Source organism: Pecten maximus, chromosome 9 (genome assembly GCF_902652985.1).
Source record: "Pecten maximus chromosome 9, xPecMax1.1, whole genome shotgun sequence".
NCBI classification, from domain to species: domain Eukaryota; kingdom Metazoa; phylum Mollusca; class Bivalvia; order Pectinida; family Pectinidae; genus Pecten; species Pecten maximus.
Genome location: NC_047023.1, coordinates 15,391,038 through 15,415,942, shown reverse-complemented (window position 1 = coordinate 15,415,942; position 24,905 = coordinate 15,391,038). Strand labels below are relative to the sequence as shown.

Sequence of the window (24,905 nt, the reverse complement as noted above, 5' to 3'; positions counted from 1 at the left end):
GCGGTGTGTCATCTCTCCAGTTGTCTAGCTTCAATTTTTCCTTTGAACAACTTCTTCTCAATAACCATGATGCCCAGAGACCTGTCAGAGATTAGACCTGTAGCATGCTGGAGTGCATCTTTGCAAACCAAGGGTGAAATGAATTACCTTGAACACGGTCACATGTAAAAGAAAAGGCTGAGGTCCTTAAACTACTCTATTCTCGACTACCAAGATACCCAGAGACCTGAGAATTTGCCTGTTATGGTTGAAGTGCTACCAAGTTTGTTCAAATGAATTGACCTTGACCTATTTTTGAAGTGACGGGGGGACAGGTGTTGAAAAATCTTCAAACAATGACTTTAGAATAGTCTATAGACCCAAACCTGATATTGGGCTAGCAGTATGCTGGTATGAAGGGCTTCAAAATTTATTTAAATTTATTCAAATGAATGAACCTAGCCTACGCTTATATTTGAATAAAGTAGTAAGAAGCTTAAAGCATCTGCATAGATGACCTAGATAAATTTAAAAGTTGCATTAGAAGCAGGAGAGCAATAAATGCCCACTGGGTCTCTTGTTTTCACTGTGCAGTCAAAGGATAATGAAAAGAGGCCGGTTATAAATAAACTATATCTGATCCGTGATCCACTACCATGAAATTTAGATATGAATTCAATAAAGATAACTTATTGTCAACATCCTATATAAGAGAACTTGTGTACATGATGATGTAATTACATATGAGGGCTGATTGATAAGTTGTGAGCCTCATATTGAAGGATTTGAATTTTGCCAGACATATTGTATTAATTTTCAACATAATCTCCTTCAGTATCTATACACTTTTGCCAGCAGTGTTTAAGGGCCTCAATGCCACATTTATAGAACTCCTTTTCTTGGCTGTTCAGAAAGTCATCTACTGCATGCTAGGGTTAGGGTGCCGGGAAATAGCTGTTTTTAGTTTTGGAAAAAGATGAAAGTCTGATGGAGAGAGATCAGGTGAATAAGGCAGATGCTCAATTAATTTATGGCCACAATCGTGAATGGCAACCATGGCAATGGCCGACTCTTTCACACTAACCCTAACCGATTTTGTCCATTTTCCAAAGCCGTTTACTTTAAAGTGCTACCTCATCGATATAAACTAACCAAATGAGACAAGTCCTTGGGTACACGGCCCTAATAGTCAGAGAATAGTAGGATTTAAAAAGAACATCCTTGAGTACCTCCTTCAATATGAGGCTCACAACCTATCAATCAGCCCTCGTAGAACTGCCACATTTGATTTACATGTATATGATTGTGTCTATAAAATAAACAATGTAACTGCCACATTTTATATGGTTACTCTTTATTTTATTGACTTTTATACATACAGTTTATCTGTAAAATTTCATCCTACCTTCTTATTCTCTTATTTGATAATCTGAATCACACACATTGCATGCTTATTTTGCTTTACAAAACCTGTAAAGGAAATATAGTTATATATAAAATTCTTTATACTTTTTCAATATTATACATCAATTGGTTTTGTATCTAACATCAAAGTGAAGATAATAATTATTGGTTTTTCATTAAAGTTGTATATATTTACTTTAAGATATGACATTTCAGCATTGTATCTTCTTTCATTCACAAATATAAGTTTTAGTTAATTTTTCATTGTTTCTCATCTTTTTACATATACAATGTACTGTTTTCTTACTCTTTAGAATTGTTGTATGCTTTGAAAAATTGATAGCATTAAAAGGAAAATAGGAAATTTTAACACATTTTTTTGTGAATGATTTTGGCATACAACAGTGATATTTTGTTTTTGTTTGACTATGCTAAAATTGCTTATAATTTGTGTGTTAAATAAAGAACCAATTTTTATGACTTTAATCTATTGTAGAAAGGATATATATAGAAAGCAAAACATTGTAGAAATGTGAATTACAAATTATCTTATTGAAAAGATGCATAAAATTTATATTAAATTAACTATACATATTTTACATCAATATCACATTAATAATCAATCACAGATGGCAAAAATGTACAGCTGCATTATTTACATAATACATCTCCAAACGATTAATTGGGGACCCAAGTGCATTAGAGTATGATAAGCTTAATGATTTAAAAAAAAGTTTCACATTTTTATTGAAAATTATTACACAGATAAAGAAAAGACATCAACGGAAAGATATTGATTGGTTCTGTTACTGTAAAAACTTGCAATTGGTGTTCCTAAAGTTAACAATTTATTCTTCCATAAGTAGACCCAAAATACTCTCAAGACGAAAAAATGTTTTCATTAAATATATGATAATGATTATATGTTAAAGTTAAAAGAAAGAAAAAATAAATTAACCATTGTTGATCTTTTATAAAAGTATGACTTATGTTCTATGCTTTGATGTTGTATAAATCAGTATTTTCAAAGCAGAGTCTTCAGTTGATTACATTGGTGTGTAGTTTTATCGATTTGTCAAATACATGACCATTCTGTTAAGGGACTTACTGTGTAAAAAGTATTTCAATGTTATTTCATTAACCTCAGAACCTGTGTTAATAGACAAGGTTTTGGTCCTCCAAGCAGTTGACTTTTGATACAAAATTGGCTTTACCTGAATTTAAATTTAAATATCTTTAAAAAGCAGTAGAGATTCATGATGTGGAACAAAATAAATAACATAATTCAAAACTTTTGTTCGACAAATGGTGGCAGTGTTACAGGGTTCTAAAACAAGATCAACAAGACGCATAAGAAATCTGTTAATATCTTAGTGATGAAAAAATTTTCACATCTACCTGAAAAATGACTGAATATCTATTGAAAAATTCTTAGACTATAACTTGATGATAAATTTGGTGTATAAATCAACATCACACATTTTATACACAAAACTGATGAAAATATATTCACTAATTAAGACAATATCTATTCCACATGTAATTTTTGGTGAATTTTAACAATTTCATATGGAATGGAAATAAATTGATGTTCCGTTTTATCACATTAACTAGACATTTTTTACAAATACAAATGTATCACGAAAACACACTCACCCTCTCACATTGTCTAACTCTGTTATATCCATTAGCAGACATTATATATTCTTGATGTTTTTTCATCATCATATGACATCTTAATAGGTAATATTACTTTAGTTCATTTGCAAAATATATGATATAATATGTCTTCACTAAATAACATGGTAATCATGTGACTAATGTAAAAATATCAATTATAAAAAACAATATCAACAAAATAATACTGGCATTTCAATAGAGCAGTATGTTTACAACAAAATCATGACTGAGTGTATCTGTATCAATATACATGTTATAGGTAATTATTACAGAGTGTACACATCTAGGGATATATAATATAGGAACATTCCTGACACATCTCAATATAATGGCATAGCTAATAATGACAAGTTTTCAATCACTTTGACAATAGTTATTGCCAATAACAACTCAGATGTTTTGACATAGTCACATGACACCACCATGTGAGATGTTTGATGGTGTCGACATAGTCTGCTAAAAATGGCCAGACTCCAAATTTTTGAGTAGCAGTTGCCTGATACCATAAGAATTAAGACAGCCTGTCAGAATTCCAGAGCCTGTAGTGTAGTTTAGCAGACCATAGCAATCCTCATTGCTGTTGTAGTACATATGTTGCTGCAGTGGATACATAAACGTTCAAAATAAAAGGATTACCGTTAAAAATCAATAAAACTTTGACAAAAATGTTAATAATCAGGACAACCCTGGCCAATCAGGACAACATATATAGGACATCATTAAATCAGACATTCGATATGTTGACTATTGTAACGCTATTGGTGCTATTTTGAGTGCCTGGTTTAAGTGGAATGAATACAGAGTAAGTGGTAAGTCTAAATCTAAAGAATGAAAATGAAGTCTTATTACCTAATGAGTAGATAATGCATATATATCAGAATGACTGATATCTACCTAGTGCTAAATCTATATACAATGTATTATAAATATGTAAACAGCTGCACAGTAATATCCGGAGGATAAAAATGATGATTAAAAGATAATTTCATGTATTTGTATTGATTATTGGGCTCACATGTTTTAAAAACTCACTAACCAGTTCTAAAACATGTTAATCACTGTTTATATTTTTCGATAGTTCAGAAGTTTTGCTGTTTACACAAAATATTTCAGCAAAAATGTGTATTTTTGGCAGAAATTTTTTTAAATTTTAGCTTCTCTATAATTCATGTTTTCAGGGTACCTGTCATTTGGAATGTTGTTCTATCCTCGAAAATGGAAAAAAATAGAATAGAACAACTTAAACAACAGCCTGTACAATATTTATACCAAAATTCAGTTGATTGATTATTTACTATCCAGTTGCTTTTAGTGAAGTTCTGGAAATGTGTCTCTGATTAGAGATGTCACTACTTCATATGAAAACTGTTTTAATACAATTTATGTTCACATATTGCCTTAGTTAAATTCAAATACATACTTGATGTAGTTCTTTTTATTTCAATTTTTGACACGACAGCAAACGCGCGTGTCAAAGCAGTTCACATATTGCCTAAGTTAAAATTCTAATACATACAATGTACTTATTGTAGATATTTTTATTTCAATTTTTTGACATGTACCCCAAACCAGCCTGTGAACTACCAAAAATATTTTACCCAAGTTTGACTTGACATTGAGAGATATCATGTTACATATAATCTGTACCTATATTTTTGTGCCAATGTGTTCATGTTTAAAGTTAAATTATCCACATTTTTCCTAAATAAATTCTAAATAGTACAATATTTTATGAACGAGGACATTTGTCATTTTCAGTGTCTGGATTTTCTGGAATGAGCAGTATAATTTTTTATATGCGAATTATCCATGGAATTCAAATTTCGAGGATTAAATATGGAATGATGTTGGTTTAAAAAGGAATGTAATTGCCTGATATAGATTATTTTACAAGCTGATTCATCATTGCTCTTGAAAAACTTATTCATGCAAAATATCATTAGATAACCTGAACATTGACAACTTAAAACGGAAATAATATCTTTTTGAGACAAAAGGTTTCACAACAGGAAAACATGCATTTGAAGTCTAATTTTAAAAACTTAAGCTGTGACAATCGAGTTTCATCTATCAACACTGTTTGTGTTACGAAAATGCCATTGCAGTATATTGGCATTTGATTATTCCTTTACGTTTAAGTGATGACGTCATGAAACTCAAAAATGAGAAACATTTAGTACTGTGATAAATAGGTCTGTACTTTGACACCTCATCTGAGACTGGCAATTGTTTTATAGTTTGTGTTGCGATATAAGCTGATAAAGCTTTGTAAACACGTGGAAATCAATACTGTGAGCACATCACCAGTATAGATACACATAACAAGATAATCCATGGTACAGGCAAATGTTCTCAATCGCCCGCTGAAGTGTGCGCATTGTCCAGATCAATAAACATGTACAGTAGTTGTCTATTGCTAGCGAGTATTCATTCTCCAGAGAAATTGCCATGCCAAAACTCCAAATAGCTTCTTCAAACAGACCCATTTCCATCATAGAATACCCTAAAACTGAGTACAATATAGGAATGTCAGTTTCCAGAGCTTCATACAGCAGGAGAAAGAGGTGTTTCTCTGCCAGATCCATTTGGTGCAGATATTTGTGAGAGAGAATCAGAATGTATCTTGCCAAAGCTGACGGAGGTAATACCACCTCCTCCTGTGTGTCTACTTCATCCTGTAAACAGTCTGGCAGGGTGACCTTGTCAAGGCCTCCGTACACGAGATCGGACGCGATGTCTATGTCCTCAATCTTGAGAGCATCTTCCAAGTACATAATGGCATCGTCGTAATTCCCCTGACTGTACAAGAAGTTTCCATACTTGACACAAACACTCGGGTTCTGGTCTAGTTTGAGAGCATTTTGAAAATGCTCTTCTGCCGCCAGTATCATTTCCAGCTCTCCTTCATTGTCTTCACATACACATGCTTTCACGTAACACATTGTGGCAAGGTTTCCTAAGGTCACAGACATATCTGGTCCAAGTTCACCCTTGTGTATTTCTCTGTACACCTCCAAGCTCTCTGCAAACGACTCTATGGCTTTGTCCACATCCCCAGCCATGGAATGAATGTGACCTAGTTGATAGAGTGTGCTGATTAGGTCGCCTTTGATGTCCTCTCCCATAACTTCCTGCATGTCATGAGCTTGTTCCAAGTAGTGTACAGCGTTTTGATACTGCTGCATGCTGATGTGTGCCTCGGCAGACTTGCTGATCAACTGATTATGCATAGTCATATCATCCGACATTGTGTTTGGGTCGAACACTTCATCAAAAGAGATTTGACTCTCACATTCTCCATACTCTAAGGCTTCGTTGTAGTAGCTTAGTGCAGTTTTGTAATCATATTGCGCAAAATGACAATCGCCAAGAATCTGCAGAACTCTCATGAATTGTCTACGGTCCCTCATTTTGGCAGCCATCATCAATGTCCGTGCAACCGTAAGATATTTGATGGCTTTCTGGTGAAGAGAGATAATGTTGTACGAGTTGCCCATGACATACAATACTTGGCAGACCATCCATAACTTCTGCCTTGGTAGATGAGGCAGTTTGCTGCCGTGCATATTGCAGAAAAGTTCAAACGCTTGATAGCACATGGAGACACATCTGTGATAATTTTTCATTTTGTAAAATGTGATGCCCATAAATGATATGATAAGTCCGTGCATATAAGTGCTGCTGAGAACAGATGCATATTTGACTAAATGAAGAGCTAGTTCAAATACTGTAGCCGCCCTAGGATATATATGCAGCATAAAACTTGAAACACCTAGCATACACATCACATGAGCATTTTCCAAAACAAATTCTCTCCCGTGAGTTGTGGTGTCACGAAACAAGGTGAGTGATTTTTCAAAGCATTCTAACGCTCTATCATAGTCTTTCTGCATGAAATAGCAATCACCTAACCTCATGGTAGCTTTAGCTACCACTATCCTGTCCTTTTCGTCACTTTCCCGACATTGAAGGAGGGAAAGAGCTTCCTTGTAGCAATGTGCGGCCTCTTCAATGTTCTTTTCTTCTTCCGCTGTCTTTTGTGGAGACGAAGGCTCAGATTTGTTTGGACTAGAATTTGAGCTTTCACTATCAGAAAAGTCTTTCTCGAAAAACTCGCGAATGGCAGATATTGCATCGTCATAAACACCATCGTCATTGTTTTTGCCCACCACATAGCCGTTGCCCAGTTCTAGAAGGGCGGTGGCTATTTCCAAATTGGATTCTTCATCTTGCAGATCACGGTAGGTTTCTAGCGCCTGATTTAGTAGGGCTAAACCGGCGGACGATTTCCCTTGTTTTGATTTTACAGTTCCTAGGTTTTTCATGACTTTTGCACTAAAACGTAACATACCAGCTGTCCCATCCATGACCTCATCTAATATTCCCATGACCTGCTCCAGCAAGACCTCGACTTTTCTATACTCCTCCTCTAACATAAGCTTCTCTGCAAGCCGTGTGTAGGATTTGGCTAACGTAAGTTTTATACTGTGCTCATGAAGAGGTGATATGATTTCCTTGTCTTTGTACTTATTATCCGAAGCACGCACATCCAGCAGGTTCTGGTTCTGTATACTCTCCTTTCTCCCTTTACTATTTCCAGACACTTGCACGACGCTCTGAAACTTGCAGTGTTTCCTGTCATTCAGAAAAAAATCCCAGCCATCTTCATCTACGTCACTCGATGCCAGTTCGAAACCGAATGCGTTATCTACCACTGGCACAGGCGAATCTTTGGAATTAGGATCAATTTCATCGATTCCCTGTAAATCACCATGATCCCAGTCCAGAGAACTGCACGAACTTTCTGACATAATACTTGCAGTATCATCATTATTTTCCTTAAGGGAAGAGGAAGTTTTACGTTTGAAAAGTCTATTGAAAATATCCCCTAAGTTCTTGGATTGAATTCTGTCGTGACAGTACTCTAAAAATTTTGTAAGCCAATCCAGACCAACATTCATATCATCCACGCTGGCTTGGTTGTCGGTTTTTCCTGTTAATCGGTCGTGCATACTTGGATACAGACTAAAGCAATTTCCCGATGAAAGCGGAAACATTCCAAGAGATGGTGTACTTGGAGTGTTCGGGAACGAAAAAGACCGGAAGGGGTCCATGAATTTTCTCCCCTCGTGTTTGAGACAATTATACAGTGCTCTGTTGAAGCTGTCTTCTAATGGACGACATTTGATTTCTGCAGCTAGTTTGTGCTCTGTGTACCATTCTGTGTCTTGATTGTCAAGGTTTTCCTCCAATTCGGAGTCGCATACTTCACAATTGTACTGAAGTAGGGATATCGCATGCATACAAAGCCATTGCCACTCCATCGGGTTGGACCTGCACATTCTACTTCGTCGAATACAAACATCAGCGAGTCCGTTCAAGACCTGTACTAAGATTTTAGTATTGTCCTCTGGTTTTTCTTGCATCTGTTGATAAAGTTTTAGAAGTTGTTTCTCGGCGTCTTCAAGCCTAGAACTGTTCAGCATTTCAAGAGCATTATTGAGGGAGTCGGACAGGCTTGAAGAACTCCCGGAATCCATCTTCTCGTCGAACATCTACAAAAGATAATTTGAGAAGGCGTTAAAAACCTGACCGTCCTTAAATGATCATAACTATTGGTAGGACGTTAAAAAGGCCAAACCATCTCTCGAAATAAATAAAATAATAATACCGATATAATAACGAAACCGTAATTATAAGTCAAAATCGATAAAACAATGGCAAATATGAACAAAAATTTAGATTTGCGTGGAAACATTTGAAAAGGTCCAAGGAAAGTAAGCTGCTTCCAAGTAGCATTTTTTATCAAAATTTAAGATTGTCAAGAAAGTAAGCTTTGTGTGTGTTGAGGGTATGTTTTTGTTGAACAATTTATTTTGGACGGCTATGCTATGAAAAACTATATTTCTGTAGTAACGTAACATACCAAATCATCATCGGACTCTGGTGTTTCTGCTTCATCCGATGTAGTGGTCTTGTATCCATACTTGTTGTTAGTTGTTGAATCAGAGAAAGAAGCTGATTTGCTGATGAGGCTTAGTTTGGGTAAAATTAGCTGAGTGGAAGACATTGCGAATGGACTTTGTGTTGTGGCATCTAAAAATATAAGTTTTTAGTAAATTACATGTATAGGAAATGAAGATAAATGACGTTTGTACTCTTAAAACAAGCTGGAAAATATTGAATATTCACAAAATTAAATAACTATTTCTAAGATTTTATGTGAATATCCTGTAAAACAAGAGGGACATAGGATTTTCCAAAGTCACATGGCAATAGTTAGTCACGAACAAAAAAATGTGTAGTACTTTAGCATTTGTTCTTTTTTGTTTCCACGCCTAAGCGACCTAAGGAAAGCATGACGCCTTTGAAGTTCGACACAAAAATGGAAATTTTGGTATAGTTTAGAAGGGAGGGACCACAAAATATATTCGAAGGTATTCGCAGTATTCGTTTCAAAAATGTTTGAATCATCCGTGTTTAATTTACTAAGATAAAGAAGGGAAAAAATCGGGACCGAACGAAAGATTCGACTCATCCAATGTATTCGATTCAAGCGTGTTCGACACAAGTGAGTTTTACTGTAATAGTATTTGTCAAACTGATTTATGTTCAGATTTGCTCTTGTTGGAATGATATGAAAAGGTACAGACGAATATAATTTTGATATGAATTTATTAATGCAGTATGCCAAAACAGTACATTTTTTTAGCGGGATTTAAATTAAGAAGTAGATACATGTGTGCCGAATACAGATGAAACGTTGCACCATAAGGCTAAATACTAGACTGCCCAGTTTTCAAAACAGTTGTTGATTTGTAAATTCGAATAATGGTTACATGTATTAAGTTTGAATGGGGCATATGATTTATTTGGAATACTGATGAAATATAAAACTGGACAAATGTTCGGTATTAAGAACTGTGTTATTGTTGTATGTTTACACGAATATCGGTCCGGTATTCTTGTAACATTGTCCCCAGTGTACGGCAAAAACCATGACTAGTGTCCTAGTGACGTCGATTATATATCCAGAACCAATTTATTACTGACGTCATCAGTTGGCTGATGCGTCCTTTTTAGAGGCATTTCTACTTCTGGAAGCCTTGCATAACAAAACAAGATAGTTTATCGATGTGTAAACCAGTTAGGACACCATTCATACGAAGTGTACATATTTTCTGATGACATCATACAGCTATTTATAGATGGTATTGATTTTTAACTTTAACTATCGTTTTATAACATGATCAAGTAGCAAAAGTTAAAACATTGATTGGTATAAGTTTCTATTGATATGATAAATGTGTGTTTAACGCGGATTTGCTGATTACTATTTAATACTAATGAATAATAAAAAGTCATTTGACCAATCATGCATATATTAAGGAGACTGGCGACTGTCTGGCTTTAACGAAAGACATAACTCACTCTCTACAACAACCTTGAATGACATGAATAACGTCAAAGTTATCAAATACGTGTTGGTAATGCCTTACAGACCACGCCAACATGGTTATTTTGTACTACCTTGTGATAAGTGAAGCTGTGCAGGCTGTATGTGCGGAATGTGAACACGATAAATGTTGATGGCATCCTCGGGGTTGATTTTCCTTGCAAACACCATGATAACGTTCAGTGATCCCTGTCCTACGTAAAAGGTCCGATACAGATGAAATAAATCTCCATTATCACACTTTTTCAATTGGTTGTAACTTATGAATGTCTGGCCGCTCCTGACCCTGGAGGCCGATACCAGTTACCAGGTAGGCAGGTATGTTGTCCTTCAAGGGGTTCGTGTTCGGGCAGTTTAAAGGCATCTGCCTACATCTTTATCGAAATCAGGTTTACACATTAATAGGCACTAAATCCATGCTTGATTGAACATACTAACAACGTCATGTTAGGAAGAAATTCATTTGAAAAATAACCACTAGAATGAGCGGCCATTTTGTCTGCTTCAAAATATATTATGCTGAGATCTTTTGGATCAATACATTATACGACAAGCTCTAGCACAAGGTTCTGGCACAACCAAACTATCTTTCAGGTCGGTCATTGATTTATAACCTCTGCCTTAGCTTAGTGATAAACTGGCTGTAAATTTTAAATCCATGCCTTGAATGATGCCGATATGAAACATATTACATAGGTTTTAGGAATTGTGATCATTTTGTTTTTATTGTTGATTTTCCAATCGGCTTGGAAATTATATTTTATTTTGAGGCAATTAAAGTTTCATGATAATAAAACAAATATAGACGTGTTGCGGGGATTGTCGTAATAAGTTTTGTTGGTGTAATATTCATTAAGCGAGTTTGATTTTAAGTTTTCCATTACAATGTCAATGTGCTTTTTACGTCATTAACTCATATAATCTTCTACCAAACCATCAAATGGTTGCCAGATTGTATTTATATTGGTAATACATATACAATGTAATCTGAAACTAATATGATAGTTATATTTGCCGAAACAGTTACTTGAAAATCATAGTAATCTATATGATTGTTCTAAGTCATCAATGGAGTCGTCATGCCAATGTTGAAATATCATAGGTCATCTTGGCTCCAAAATGACGTCATATTGTTACTGTCGTGTGATATAGAATGTGTCTATAGTCCTGTGAATACCATCCAGATTAAAATAGATTTAACTGGAGACCGCTACACAAAATGTAACCGTAGTGTTAGCGTGAATTAAACTGAAATCCTTACAAGTAATCCAAAAATACGAATGGTTTAATTGGATGAGAAGAAAAAACTTTACTTTTCAGTTTTGTGCGTAACTAAAATAAAATATTTCTTTTTTTTGGCTTCAAAACAACTGCAAATAGTGAAACGAGTAAACGTTTTTTCTTGTTACAGCTCGTTTTATTTATGAAATTAACAAGATCTAAATAAACAAGACATGCGATACGGATTCATTTCGAAACCACTTCAGTATAGTAATCACACTGTAACAGTTACAAGTATGGATTGACTCTCTTCTTCCTCCTATAACGTAAACTCTTTGTAGCTCTTTTCTATGTAATATTAACGAGATTTAGATAAACACGACAAGCAATATTGATTCATTTCGAAACCACATTGTTGATAACGGTTACAATCATATGTTGACACATTTCTTCCTCCTTTACCGAAAGCTATTTGTATTCGCGATTAATTTATCGACTTTGATAACAGGGAATTTGGTTTCAATTGTCGGCCTTCCCTTTTCATAACATGTCCACTACAGTATGCATTTTACCCATATCTAAAATTACGTAATAAACTACAAAGACAAAGTAGGCAGGTGGTAAGGGAATTTATTTTTGTTTCGTTATAGCCGTTATGTCGTAATATCAATAGTGTACTGTAAACCACTTACATTTCGCGTGGGATTTATTTTTGCGTTAACACGCGAGTCAATAGCGAATTAAAATCTGTCGTGATTATCTGTACGAATAAACTATAGTAACACTTTTGGATGGTGGTCAATCATGTATTCGTGAATATGTCTGAAGATGTAAGTTCACGAAATAATGTTTTCGCCAAATCAAAGTGATTTACAGTATTGTATGTTTCTGTTAATTGAAAAAAAGGCAATAAGTACCGGCATTCTGATAGACATTCTGAACACGCGTGAACTATTTTTCTTGCTTATCTTATAAAGAGCATTATACTGTTTGTATATACTTATACCGTAAAGACAGAAACGTTGAATTATTAATGCTATGAAAGGTAAAGTTTTGGCGAGTTCAGTTTAGAAGAATTTATAGTTCGGTGATTAGTTTGGTCTATGTCCTTAGTATGCACTGATAAATCTTTTCGAGACGATTCGAATCCCTTCTGAAAAAATCCCTTTGCGTCTAGTTTTAATGGTTCTTTACAATGTATTGGGGTAAACGTATCTACCTGTCTTTTGTGTCCTGGAGATAAAAACGTAATACATGTCACACCCCCTGCCTGTCTCTTTTGCAATTTCTCCGAAATCAATCGCTCCCTTTCCTTCTCACCGAAGCTGTCCAGACTAGTAAGTAGTTCAGAGCTGAGTAAGCTGTTATCACTGTCAATCGCGTCTGACCTATCTTGGTCGTCCGATTTCACTGCATTTTCGAAACGTCCGGAAACAACATCACACCTACCGACCTCTGAATGTTCATCCGGACGTTTTGTAACCGATTTCATTGAACTCAGCAATTCCCAGATAAGTTTGTCTTCAGCATCCCACTCTGGGTCCAACTTGTCTATGTCAATTTCATTTGATTTCTTTGAATGTTTAATGTCTTCAAAACTGGTTGATTTACCCATTGTGTCGCCTGTGCTTGTGTCTGTTGAATTATGTCGTACCCATCTCTTGCGTCTAGCACCTGATTCTGAACACTTTCTTTCATTTGAGGTAGATTTGGGCGACATGCGTGAGCAATTTTCACCTAATTCTATGGATTTGAAACCCGTTTCGCATAAATTGGAATCCTGAGTCTGAATGTTATTTGATTTATTGCTATAGCAACTCTCCGAGTCGGAATGTATTCTATAAGGATGCGAAAAGTGGTGTTCTGTTCTGTCAGCATTTTGTAAAGAGTTAGGTGATGGTATTATTCTAAAATCTAGTGCTGGTGTGATATGACTATCGGATACACCAAGCTGACCGGCATGTTTATACTTTTCCCCTGAGGGTGAATCACTGCGAGGTCTGATTATAACAACGACATTATCCGTCTCGGAATCTTTGCGTGTAATAGTCTGGATTCCAGTAGCACCAGTAACAGGCATGTCTTCATTACTGACGCTTCCCTTTGGAATTGTATTATCTAAATCCTGCTGATCAGTCCCATACTCTGCAAATGGTTGCTTTGCTTTAGGGTCCAAAAGATATTTTGCATGATCTTCAATATCTATGCAACCGATGAACTCTGAAAGTGTCATTACCTCAACAGTTTCAATACCATCATTGAGATCCTCCTCTAGTTCAAAGACCATGTCATGTACTTCCTTGTTTAAACTGTCATCACCAGAACAAACACTGTGGATTGGAAGGGTTGTTTGCGCTTCCAGACTATCATCTGACTCTTCGTTAAGAGTTGTCTTCCCACAAAATTCTGACAGGTCGGGAGCAGTTGACAGTTGTAATTCTTCTCCAATGGGGTGGTATCGATTCTTGTCTAACACATTTGAAGAAATATCACGGGGTTCTTCTACACTGTTCAGTTGTTGCCCAGAAGCAGTTTTGCACTTCTCATTTGAATGTTGGTCGTTATTATCTACTAACACATCAATATATCCGATACCATCTTCTGTTATCTCTTGTCGTGTACGGTCGGTACCTACGACTTCAATGACATTGCAAGATGTTCCTGCGGTTATTTCACTTTGAATTGATACGTTTTCTGTGGTCTCATCAAGCATGTTCTCCACGAAATCACAACTTGTGTTAATTGTGTCATTCCCGACTGTATTTAAATCCATGGTGTTAGGTTTTCACGTCTCCTTTATGCAATGGCACTAACTAGCGGCTTCACTGTACTTCAAAATATTATGTTCAATTGCCCCAAGGACATATTTGTATTGAACCTGATATTGTGTCACAGGCCATTTACTTCTGTTTGTATATATTCACTTTGTAATAAAAACACGTTTCTTCTTTTTATGAATACACACCATCATATGACCTTAACCACAACACTAGCAGAGCCCATAAAACCCTGTGATATGGTATGTCTTGTCAGGTTTGCCGATGATCCGTCAACTAAGTTGTGTTGTACAAGGTGTGGATGATGTTTGCAAACCAGTAGTTTTCATGATCAGAACTGTTAGATTTCTGAGGTGTACTCCTGTTTGCCGAATTGATATACACATACACACGGTAATCTCCAAACTCACAATCTCAACAGTCACAGAGTAACATTGCCAATACACCAAAACAGTTCGCTCAATATATTATATACAGGCGCTTCCTCGGGAAGTCTCGATAACCGTGTTTCATAAACACCGAGGTTTGACCGAGATTCATGTTACAGCATATTCAAGCTTCTATTTTGTAATCCCATGATGTAATGAATCTCGGTTTGTATAGCATTGTATCCTTATTCACAAAGGCGTTACGCTCCACATAAGCTTATTCGATACCAGACCGGTTTAGTGTAGCATTACGTTTAAAAGCCTGTCAACTATTCAACATCATTCATGTCACACCTTAACACTTTGATAGACATTCCAAAGTATAATTTTTATATAAAATGTTAATGAATGTTTCTTTTTAAGCATAAGGTCCATGAATAGTTGAATACAACAGAAGCGATCCATGTAGAAACGCCCTCATCCTGTAGTTTGATATTTTCATTAATTCATGAAATGATCCCTCTTACGGAAATTTCCTTTTTCGAATGTGTATTCGTCGTTACTGTTATTGAGTGAGCACAAAAATACGGCTAAATCTTCTGGTATATCCACTATAAAACATCCAATATACTTCAGTCTTGTCGATAAGAGTATCCATCCAAGCATGAAGTGTTGGTGGGTAGACGTGTTCTGCTAGAATGTGTGTATTGCTAGACTGACTTGATGACCTGAAGCTAAAGTCGTTAACTGCATCCTTCATCTCTATATGTTATATACTACACAGGTGATACAGGACCACAGGTAGTCACCACACACGAACCCCCGGGCCAATCGCGGTTACACCCACAACGATTTATTATTTAGGCTAGTTAAAGAAACTGTGTCCAGTCAAGCTTTCTTTTAAACCGTTGAAAAATATAATTACTATTCATACTTAAAACTTTATAACTCTTTGCTTAGACATGCATTATTAATATTAGTACTTTCATTGTTTTAATATTTAAAGTAAAACTTGAGACATTATTGTTTGAATAATTTTGTTAAGCTGACTAGACTTTGACAGTTGTGTGTCTGTAAATGTACTGGTGAGGTCAGCTGTCCAATAGGTATCCATTGTGTGTAAACCGGTATTAGGACTGACAGATTAATGTGAATTACCGTCACTTTTATAAGAGGGCTCACAGCACTAAGGTATATAGAATTAATATACAAACAATTTGTATGACTTTTTAAAGGTCAATGGATTTAGTGAAATTGTACTTCGAGTTATAATATTATGGTACTTGAGTTACTCATTTGATAGTTTTTTAAACAAAAGTTATTATGTCAATCTACAATTGTACACATCAAATCGTCCAAGAGGTGAAATATTATTTTCATATAAGCAATCTACAGTATTTTCACAGAATAATATAGATCTTTTATTGTACAATTGCTTTTAAAATGTGACTACAATGTACGACTTATTATATATCAAATATGATTTTAGGTACTTTTAGGTTCTTTACAGCCATTCAATGAATTTTATTTTTACAATAAACATAAAAACGTTAGAAATTTTGCGTTTATGACGCCTTATTATATATGACATCACAATTCCCCGTTATTAAATTCCCTGTTATCGAGATAAAAGTTTCCTTCTTTTTGCAAACAAATTGCATATCTAATATACAAATTACGGACCTTTGATTTGGTTAAATCAGATATTAACCAAAGGCGACATGGTTCTTAATTTGCTGCAAGCTAGATTGGTAAAAATGATAATTATGAATCGTTGGAATAGGATCCATTCAATGTTCCATGCGCTAAAGGATTATAGTAAGACTTGTTAGGGGCTAAAATTGTGGGAATTTAAAAGAAAAGAAAGGGAAATCAGAATAGGTTAAAAGTATAGAAGGTGAGGGATATGAACTACGTATTTCTTGTTATTGAATACTGTAAACAAAGTATTGCTGCGTGTGTGGATTCTCAACTGGTGCCACTATTCAGAATAAAATCAGTGTGACCACCAAGCAATAGCAATAGAATCTTTGAAGACATTTAAAATGTTGTTAAGTTAAATCACATAAATATTGGTGAATAATGATCTGTATTTACATCGCCCATCCGTATGTCGACCGAACTTTGTCCGTCGTCATCTTGCTTACCTAGGAAATCGATCATGATCTAATGATCTAACGTGATTAATTGCGTGCGATTTAGGTTTGAGCTTCGTCCCTTCGTTACCAATAATAAAGTATTTGGCTATTTCTGACCCTAGTCTGATTTCCCTATTCACCACACAATGTTTGCACTTGCGATGTTCTGATATGTTCGACTTGGCCGATAATTAAAACTGAGAGGACCTAGCATAGTTTGGTGATTGATATTTATTTTTTTTCTCCGGCTATTATCATAACACTTACTCTGTTTGTCTTGATTTTTATAGGGAGGGTTTTTTATAGCATGTGGTTTACAGTTCTAATTTTTGTCCCTATGATAGCCCCTTTTATGATATCGTTCGAACTAAGACGGCTCGATAATGTACTCGCCTCGTCAGTTAAAGAGGCTTGCCCGCAGAGAGATCAGAAAAATTGGCTAATAGAAAAAGATTTTTTACACATGACAGATTGTTGGAATTGTTGAGTTTTTCATTTTATTTTCCTTAAAAACGCTGAAAAGTGATATGAAAACCTCATTTTTTAAATATTTTTTATTTAATCGCAACCCGCAATAAGTCCCCGCTATAAAGTGGAGTCTAATTTGATTGACACATCAAAGAAACAAGCACGTGCACAGTGCCGCACAGTGATAACTTCAAAGGCAGCGGCGATTTACAAAGAAGATTTGCCGTTATATTCCATACATTTCCCTCTCAGGTTGAGTTTTAAAACGTCTTTTAAATACATATTCTGTAATTGTTTTCAAGAAATAAAGTCGGAAAGCCTCTAATTTTGTCACATAGAAACGTGTACTGAAGTTTATTTAGTGATCGGAGATGTGCCGTTTACCGGTCCGTCTGCGGGTAAGCCTCTTTAATACACCCATTTGATTGTAATGGACGTTCAGTTTCTGCTTGGAATGCGATATGCGGCATTTATTGGCAAATCAAAAAATGAATTAATTTTGTAACTTCAGACCATTTTAAAACCGGTTGTGAGTAAAAATTCATAAACGAATTCAACATGCTGTTTTTCAAATTAGTTCGGATTAGATAACATCTCCCGACTCCGCATATCAATTCTATGTAAATGTATTTGACATTTATATAGATAAACATTTTGCATTTTTGACATGCAGAATGTTGGCAAGTGTTCATAAGTGGATGTTAGTTTATATGCTACCTTTAGTTTGTATGACAAGGCGCGACTAATAAGCTGAAGCGCTGAAGCTATATGTGATAATGCCAGATACTTATCTTTAGTAATCTATAGGTGTGTTCGAAAGTATTATAACACCGCAATTTCAAAAATTTATACCATGTGTAATATAATCTAAATATTATACAAAATCTTATTTCATATTTTGTCACTTTTTTTTTTTTTTTTTTTTGCGATCATGGCTTAGAATTTCGATTTTATTAAGGCGTCGCTATTTTTCTTATTTTAAAAAATATTACATCATATAATACTTGCAAATACACACGTTTCGTTTTCTGTGTCCTTAGCATGCTCTTTGTTGTTCAAATACTTAAAACAAAATGTAGCATCAGAGTCTCCTATTTGTCAGAACATTAATTCTGTTTGAGCAGTTTTGAAGTGAAAATTTCCCTATCTTGTTACATAGAAATTACATTCTTATGTTAAGTGTGGTTAAGTAATGTGTGTGGGTGTGTGTTTAGATTCACACGTAAAAGCATTGATGATCCTGCATCTATTTCAGTTTCACATCGATTTTGGCATGCGTTTGATAGCTAGTTCCAATAACGACACGTTTTGATAATAAAATGTGTAAAAATATATTTGGAAATCCTCCTTGACTTAAATGTTTAAAATCGTAATTTTAGTGTATGGACGGAACCTAAAAATCTGAGTTGACATTTAGGTGCTTCAACGGACATGAGACTTATACATTGTATCTATATTTGAATTTATCAGATCCAATTGCTACTTGGACAGGTAATAAGGAGTTAACGCTGTACTTTTTTTTTTTTTTTTTTTTTGCAAATTAGCCAGCGCTGACATGCGATACAATAACATGTAAAATGATTACCATATGTTATTTTAGTTCTTACGAACTTAAACTTACTCGCTGATAAGGTAAAAACTTACTTAAAATGCATTTTATTCATTGTTACAAATGGATGTGGTTATCATGTATACACTTTGTTTTGCTAGCGTATCATATCCGTGAGTCACCGTCCGTGTACTTCACAGTCGTAAACGGATGTAAATTTTGGAAATGTGTATTGATCTTGTACTCCTACAAGTCATTTTCTAGATAGCATTGGGTTAGGTAAACACTAGGTCTGTTATTACGGGATACATGTATACGTTTGTCTTGAGATAAGTATCGAGTGACTTCAACAGGATATATATGTTAAGTTCTATTTTCAGCATATTGTCTAATACACCTTTGTAAACAAACGTCATTATTTCATTTAGTTATTGTCACTACAAACGTTAAATGAAAAAGGAAAATAATCGCCAGAGACATTTCAATAGTCAGTTAACAAAGACTCGAACACGATATGAAAACTAGCAGTAACATGTGGAAACAGTTAGAAAGTGACATACACGAGTATATAATAATATGATCCCTATCAATGTAATAGTTTCTGAATACATGTATTCCTGTTTCATGGCATTATGTTACCACAAGCTCTAGTCTGTCAAATACACTGCGGTCATATGAAAGTATATTCGGCAGACAAGACTGTAATGCCCCGGGTGATTGTACGATGATTTCTCAATGATGACATTTCATTATGATATAGTCCTTATGCTTTATCAGTGCAAGGGTGAATGAATTAACTGTTGTATCCTTTCATAATGATTTCTATACATTGAGTTCGTTTAATAATTATTCTTCGTAGTATTATGTTATATATATATATTACCAAGACGATTGTATTCCTATTATAATGAATTAGTGTTACATATCTATTAACGATACTTACGATAATAATGTTGAGTGTACATGTGCTATTGAGTATACATGTGAGTTGATCACATTCATTTGTTAAACTTAAAACACAAAATGTTACGCAATTCGGAAACGTGAACTTATTATATTGATTAATTTTAAATCGATAGATATTTCTCTAAATATTTCAGGATAAATAATAGCCATACCTGTGTATATCATGAAATGATCCACGCCAAGTCCATCATACTACATGTAATCGTGTATCGCTACTAAATCTGCACATGTGCTACCTGTACCTGTATATGTATGTTACCTTTTATGAAACTTACACCTCCGCTATTTTAATGCTCAGCGTACGGTATTGTTTGAGTTGCCGCCTTACCCCTACGCAATAAACACTAAAAGTGTAACAGGTGATTCACACCTTTTAACATACCCATCCCTACTAAATACATTCAAAATTTGTATATGTCATATATCGTATACACCGTACTTGTTTACATCAGAAAGACCGTGAAACATTTTAATACCTTGCAAATACAACCGTTAACATATTAATTCAGTCTAAAGTGCCACTCTTCTTAAAGATGACCGTCATGGTCTCTGATTAGTGGAAGTTGGATATTGTGTGATTACGATCAAATTAGGTAAGTAGGTGTTTATCTTCTGATTTGCATGATTTGCAGACATTTTGTTTCGTGTTGATGACATTTGGTATGCACTTTATGATTATGACAGTCAACTTCCATCGTTTTTAATGTCGTATCATTTGAGTAGTTAAAGGTATTATGTAATCCAGTCGCCATTAAAATGAGGTCTTGTTAGGTTTGACACAAATAATGATTTTATTTGGATAGCCTTGTAGACTAATCGCCTGTAACAAATCGTTGTTTTACTTGAATGCGGTTAAATTCGTGCTATTTTGTTTTAAATATATCCTATAGTTTTATATACAAGTAATTATGTATTTAGGAGTAAAGCTAAGTCACTGTACATTTTTTTTCTCGTTTTCTGCCCACCTTTTGTCGATTAGGGGTAAGAATCATGGTTTCGTTTTAATGTAGATATTCAAATCGCCTTTTGTCCGTTGTCCGTTGTCCGTCGTCCGTCTTATTTGTCGTCCGTCCGTAAACAATCCTTTTAATCGCTATTTCTTGAGAGGTACAAGGAGGATTTTACTCGAACTTCGCAGGTGGCTTCCCCATGGTCCCTTGTTGTGTCTATTTGATTTTTAAGTCTAATCCATTAAACGAAATGACCAGGTTATCAGGTATTCTAACAGTTGAAGTTTTCTATCACTATTTCTTTAGAAATACTGGGGAAAAAATTCTCAAAATCTATAATTGGTTCCCTTGGTTCCTGGTTGTGTTCATTTTGCAAAAACTGTGGACTGAGTGAGTATGATCTATCTACTACTAACAATTTTATTCTCTACTTAAGCTCATAACTTGCGGACAACTATGTTGAATTCACAAAAGACACTTGCTTTTATATAATGTCTTTGTTGCAGCCATTAAACGGTTTGACATTTGGTTTGTATTATTAGTGATGAGTGGATGTACATTACATTCCCGATCATAAGGTATCCGTCATTATCCCAGCTGTCTTGCCATAACATCACTTTTAACTCCACCGTTAACACAGCTGAATAACAGAAGCATATCATTTTCGAAAGCATTTGAATAACTACTACCACGATCAGCCCCGAGTGTTACATCTACAGTTCTGCAGTGGAGGGATTATCGATGTTCTGATAGAGAGCTCAGTCGTACAGGCACAACATTTCCCCTAACAATTGTCCTGAAATATTAATCAGTCTCACAATTGTATGAAATTGCTGTTTCATTAACAAATATTGATTTTCTTTGTTTTTAATTTAATTTATTACATGCAATAAGCACGTGGTAATATATAACTTTATTTAATCTATGTTTACTATTGCTAAAAAATCATTTATTACAGGTCAAATGAAATATAAATGTTGACATTAATGGAAATTTACATCTATATATAGTGTAATACACATGTTGATATTGGTGGAAATGCATATCTGTATATTGTGTAGTGTACATGTTGAAATTGATGGAAACGCGCCGACTTTCATTAAAGGTTATGTAATATACAGTACTGATGTTGATAACATGCAACCCTTAAAACCCATATATATCCAATATTCGATACCACCAACCTAACGTGTAAGTTCAGTATGGACCTGTTATTGATTAGGTCGTCCATAACCATGTATTTCATAGCATCTTGTCATATTTAAGTTTTCGTATATTGTTTATTGCCAATATGTTCCTATTAAGTCAATGAAAGTAGGATTGGACATCTGGAGGCAAACCCTATGTATGGGTGAAAGATAGTTTTATGGTATTTTATTGCGTGGACGATGACTATCTTTTAAACATTATCAGTGAGAAAGTAGTAGAGGAGGCAAAACATTATTTATGGGTGAAGATAGTTTTCTTATATTTGTTTGTGAGGATAATGACCATCTTTAACATTGTTAGTGAAAGTAGGAATGGGCAGGGGAAAAACTACATATGCGTGTCCTCCTTTGGTAGTCCTACCTCGACAGTAAACCAACAACTACTTCTTAGGCTATCCATTGGTAGAAATATAGGTAGTTATGCCAATCCATCAATGAAACCATATACCCGGTTGTGTGTCATGTAGTACTACTATATATTTGTGACTAAACTATCCCTTCACTAGTATTTCATGTTAATTTTACGGTGTTTAACAGACAGGAAACTGATTTGTATGCACCGCGTACCGTGTAAATTGTGACAAATCTATGACACTATAATAATGATCTATCAATGACGGGTTATCGTGTAAGGAATGCGGTGCATAAGCAGAATAATATACCAGTCATACATATATTTGATGTAAAGCAAATATTTACCTGTGTGTGGTTTACTATGAACAACTGCACGGCATATGCAGTACGGCTTATGGCAATACATACCAATATTGCTTGTAAAGCAAATATCTATACATACATGTTGGATATTCACAATAAGCAGTTTGTTTAAGATGGTAAACTATGCAGTCAAACAGAAGTTGAATTTGAAAAATGCAAATGATGGGTTCCCAGGGTTAATATAAATTTGGAGATTTGAATTTAAGGGAAATGTTGTTAGTTCTGATATTTTATAAATCATTTATTATTCTAGTTCAGAAAAAATGTATTGCTAACGTGATTAACTATACTATTCTTAACATTTAAAACTTTGAACCTACCTAATATGTTTAAATATTATATTAACATGATAAAAGCTGCTTAGTGTTTTACAGTACTACCAGGGTTTAAGTACAAGTACATGCCTTCTAGTATCAATAAACAATATATTACACGTATTTACTAACCTGGACGGGAGACGAACACATGTTGTCTCAGCTCCTGGGAGTGAAACATGCTCCGTGACATCGACGACATGACAAATATTGTCTAATTTAACGACTGCAATATCATCGACTGTCTGTCATCCAGACGACAGGATAGCACCAGTCAGACATTATATTGGTTGGCTATAGGTTTCCGGTTTCTCTTGTGCAGTGGGTCTTTTCCAGCCAATCCTTAGAATATCCGTGTGGATTTAAACACGCGGCGGTTGAAATGTAAAATAAATATACCTGCATTGTCCCACAGCTGAAATTTGAAACGTTTTACATGACCCTGTTCATGCGTGTTTGGCTTAGCTAAATGCAGTCTGGTGTAAACATTCGCTTGTAGGTCAATGTTATGCTAGAATATCTGGGATTCTCTCCCTTTCAGTGAGAACAGCTGTTTAAACTCGTCAATACCATCATACGAGTGTGTCGGCTTCTATATGTCCTTATGATAACCGATAGATGTTTATATTGACGTGTGAAATGTCTAAGGAGCAATAAGTAAATGATAATCATCAACCATTTTGAAGATCATATTTAACAAAATATATTCTTGATGATTTTAATTTGAAATGTGATTGATCAAACGAACCGTTTTTCGTTTAACGAGCCTCTTAATGCGAAAGAAAATGAAATAAACGAATAAAAGATTATGTTTATCACATAACTATATTATAATATATTTTGCAGATATCCGTAAAAACATTGTCAAACTGCATCGGTTCCCTGTTATCAAATGCTGCTGTTTTGATCATAGGCCATTAAGTTTATCAAAAGAATTAAGTTACTTGAGCACTTTATATCTAGCAAAGATAGCTCTTGTAACATCTAGTATGGGTCAAGGTCACTTATTTTCACAAACTCTGCTTGGCTTCCTCCCAGAAAGCATTAGTTAAGCTTAATAAAACATTTTAGGCTTCATACCAGGCTCCTGCTGCTAGCTAAGTAATACAGTTGTTGACATTTTAATCGTTTAAGTTGTTGTTTCAATAAATTTGACCTCTGTGACATTAAATATGGAGAAACGATTCCTTTTCACACATTTTGTTGGGCTTTATCACAGGAACCGACATCGTAATATCTTGATTCTCTGTCGTTTTGTTAATCGGAAGATGTCATTTAAGCGTTTCAATTAATTTGACCTCTATGACATCGAATGAGTCAGATTTGTTGGGCTTCATGCCAGGGACTCATCAAAAAAATTGCCTTTATTCTGGGACTTTTGGTCACTGAAAAACCTATTTTGTGAAACACAATGGAAACTAAAGAAATGTATTTGAATGTCAAGATCCATCCGGTAGGTCTTCATTGTTTACATCCATCAAGTCCCCAAATTACGTACACACAAGTAGACACGACAGGGGTTGTGTCGATTTCGTTTTTTCCGATCAGTTTCGACATTAAATAATTTGAAAACAAATGCATGGGCCTCTTGTACTTTCACAGAATCGGTGACATATTTTGAAAGCTTTTGGTCTAATTGAGACCAATGCTTGTTGACCAGTGTGTTTAAATCGAGAAGTATTGGTCACAGTTTTTGATTTGTCAATCATC

General features: G+C 34.9%; 1 protein-coding gene across 3 annotated transcripts; it reads right to left on the bottom strand.

Moving 5' to 3' along the window:
- Positions 1-1,316: 1,316 nt before the first annotated feature.
- On the bottom strand, positions 1,317-23,646 carry LOC117334084. 3 transcript variants are annotated; one of them, XM_033893525.1, is made up of 3 exons: positions 23,328-23,646; positions 8,990-9,159; positions 1,317-8,618 (listed from the first exon to the last, which is right to left on the bottom strand). In XM_033893525.1, the coding sequence occupies exons 1-3, from the start codon at positions 23,395-23,397 to the stop codon at positions 5,364-5,366; spliced, it is 3,495 nt and encodes a 1,164-aa protein (XP_033749416.1). In that variant the 5' UTR covers positions 23,398-23,646; the 3' UTR covers positions 1,317-5,363. The 3 variants fall into 3 exon arrangements, with proteins under 3 accessions (XP_033749416.1, XP_033749418.1, XP_033749415.1); XM_033893527.1 differs by lacking the exon at positions 23,328-23,646 and adding an exon at positions 20,159-20,229; XM_033893524.1 differs by lacking the exon at positions 23,328-23,646 and adding an exon at positions 10,594-12,221.
- Between the last annotated feature and the right edge of the window lie 1,259 nt (positions 23,647-24,905).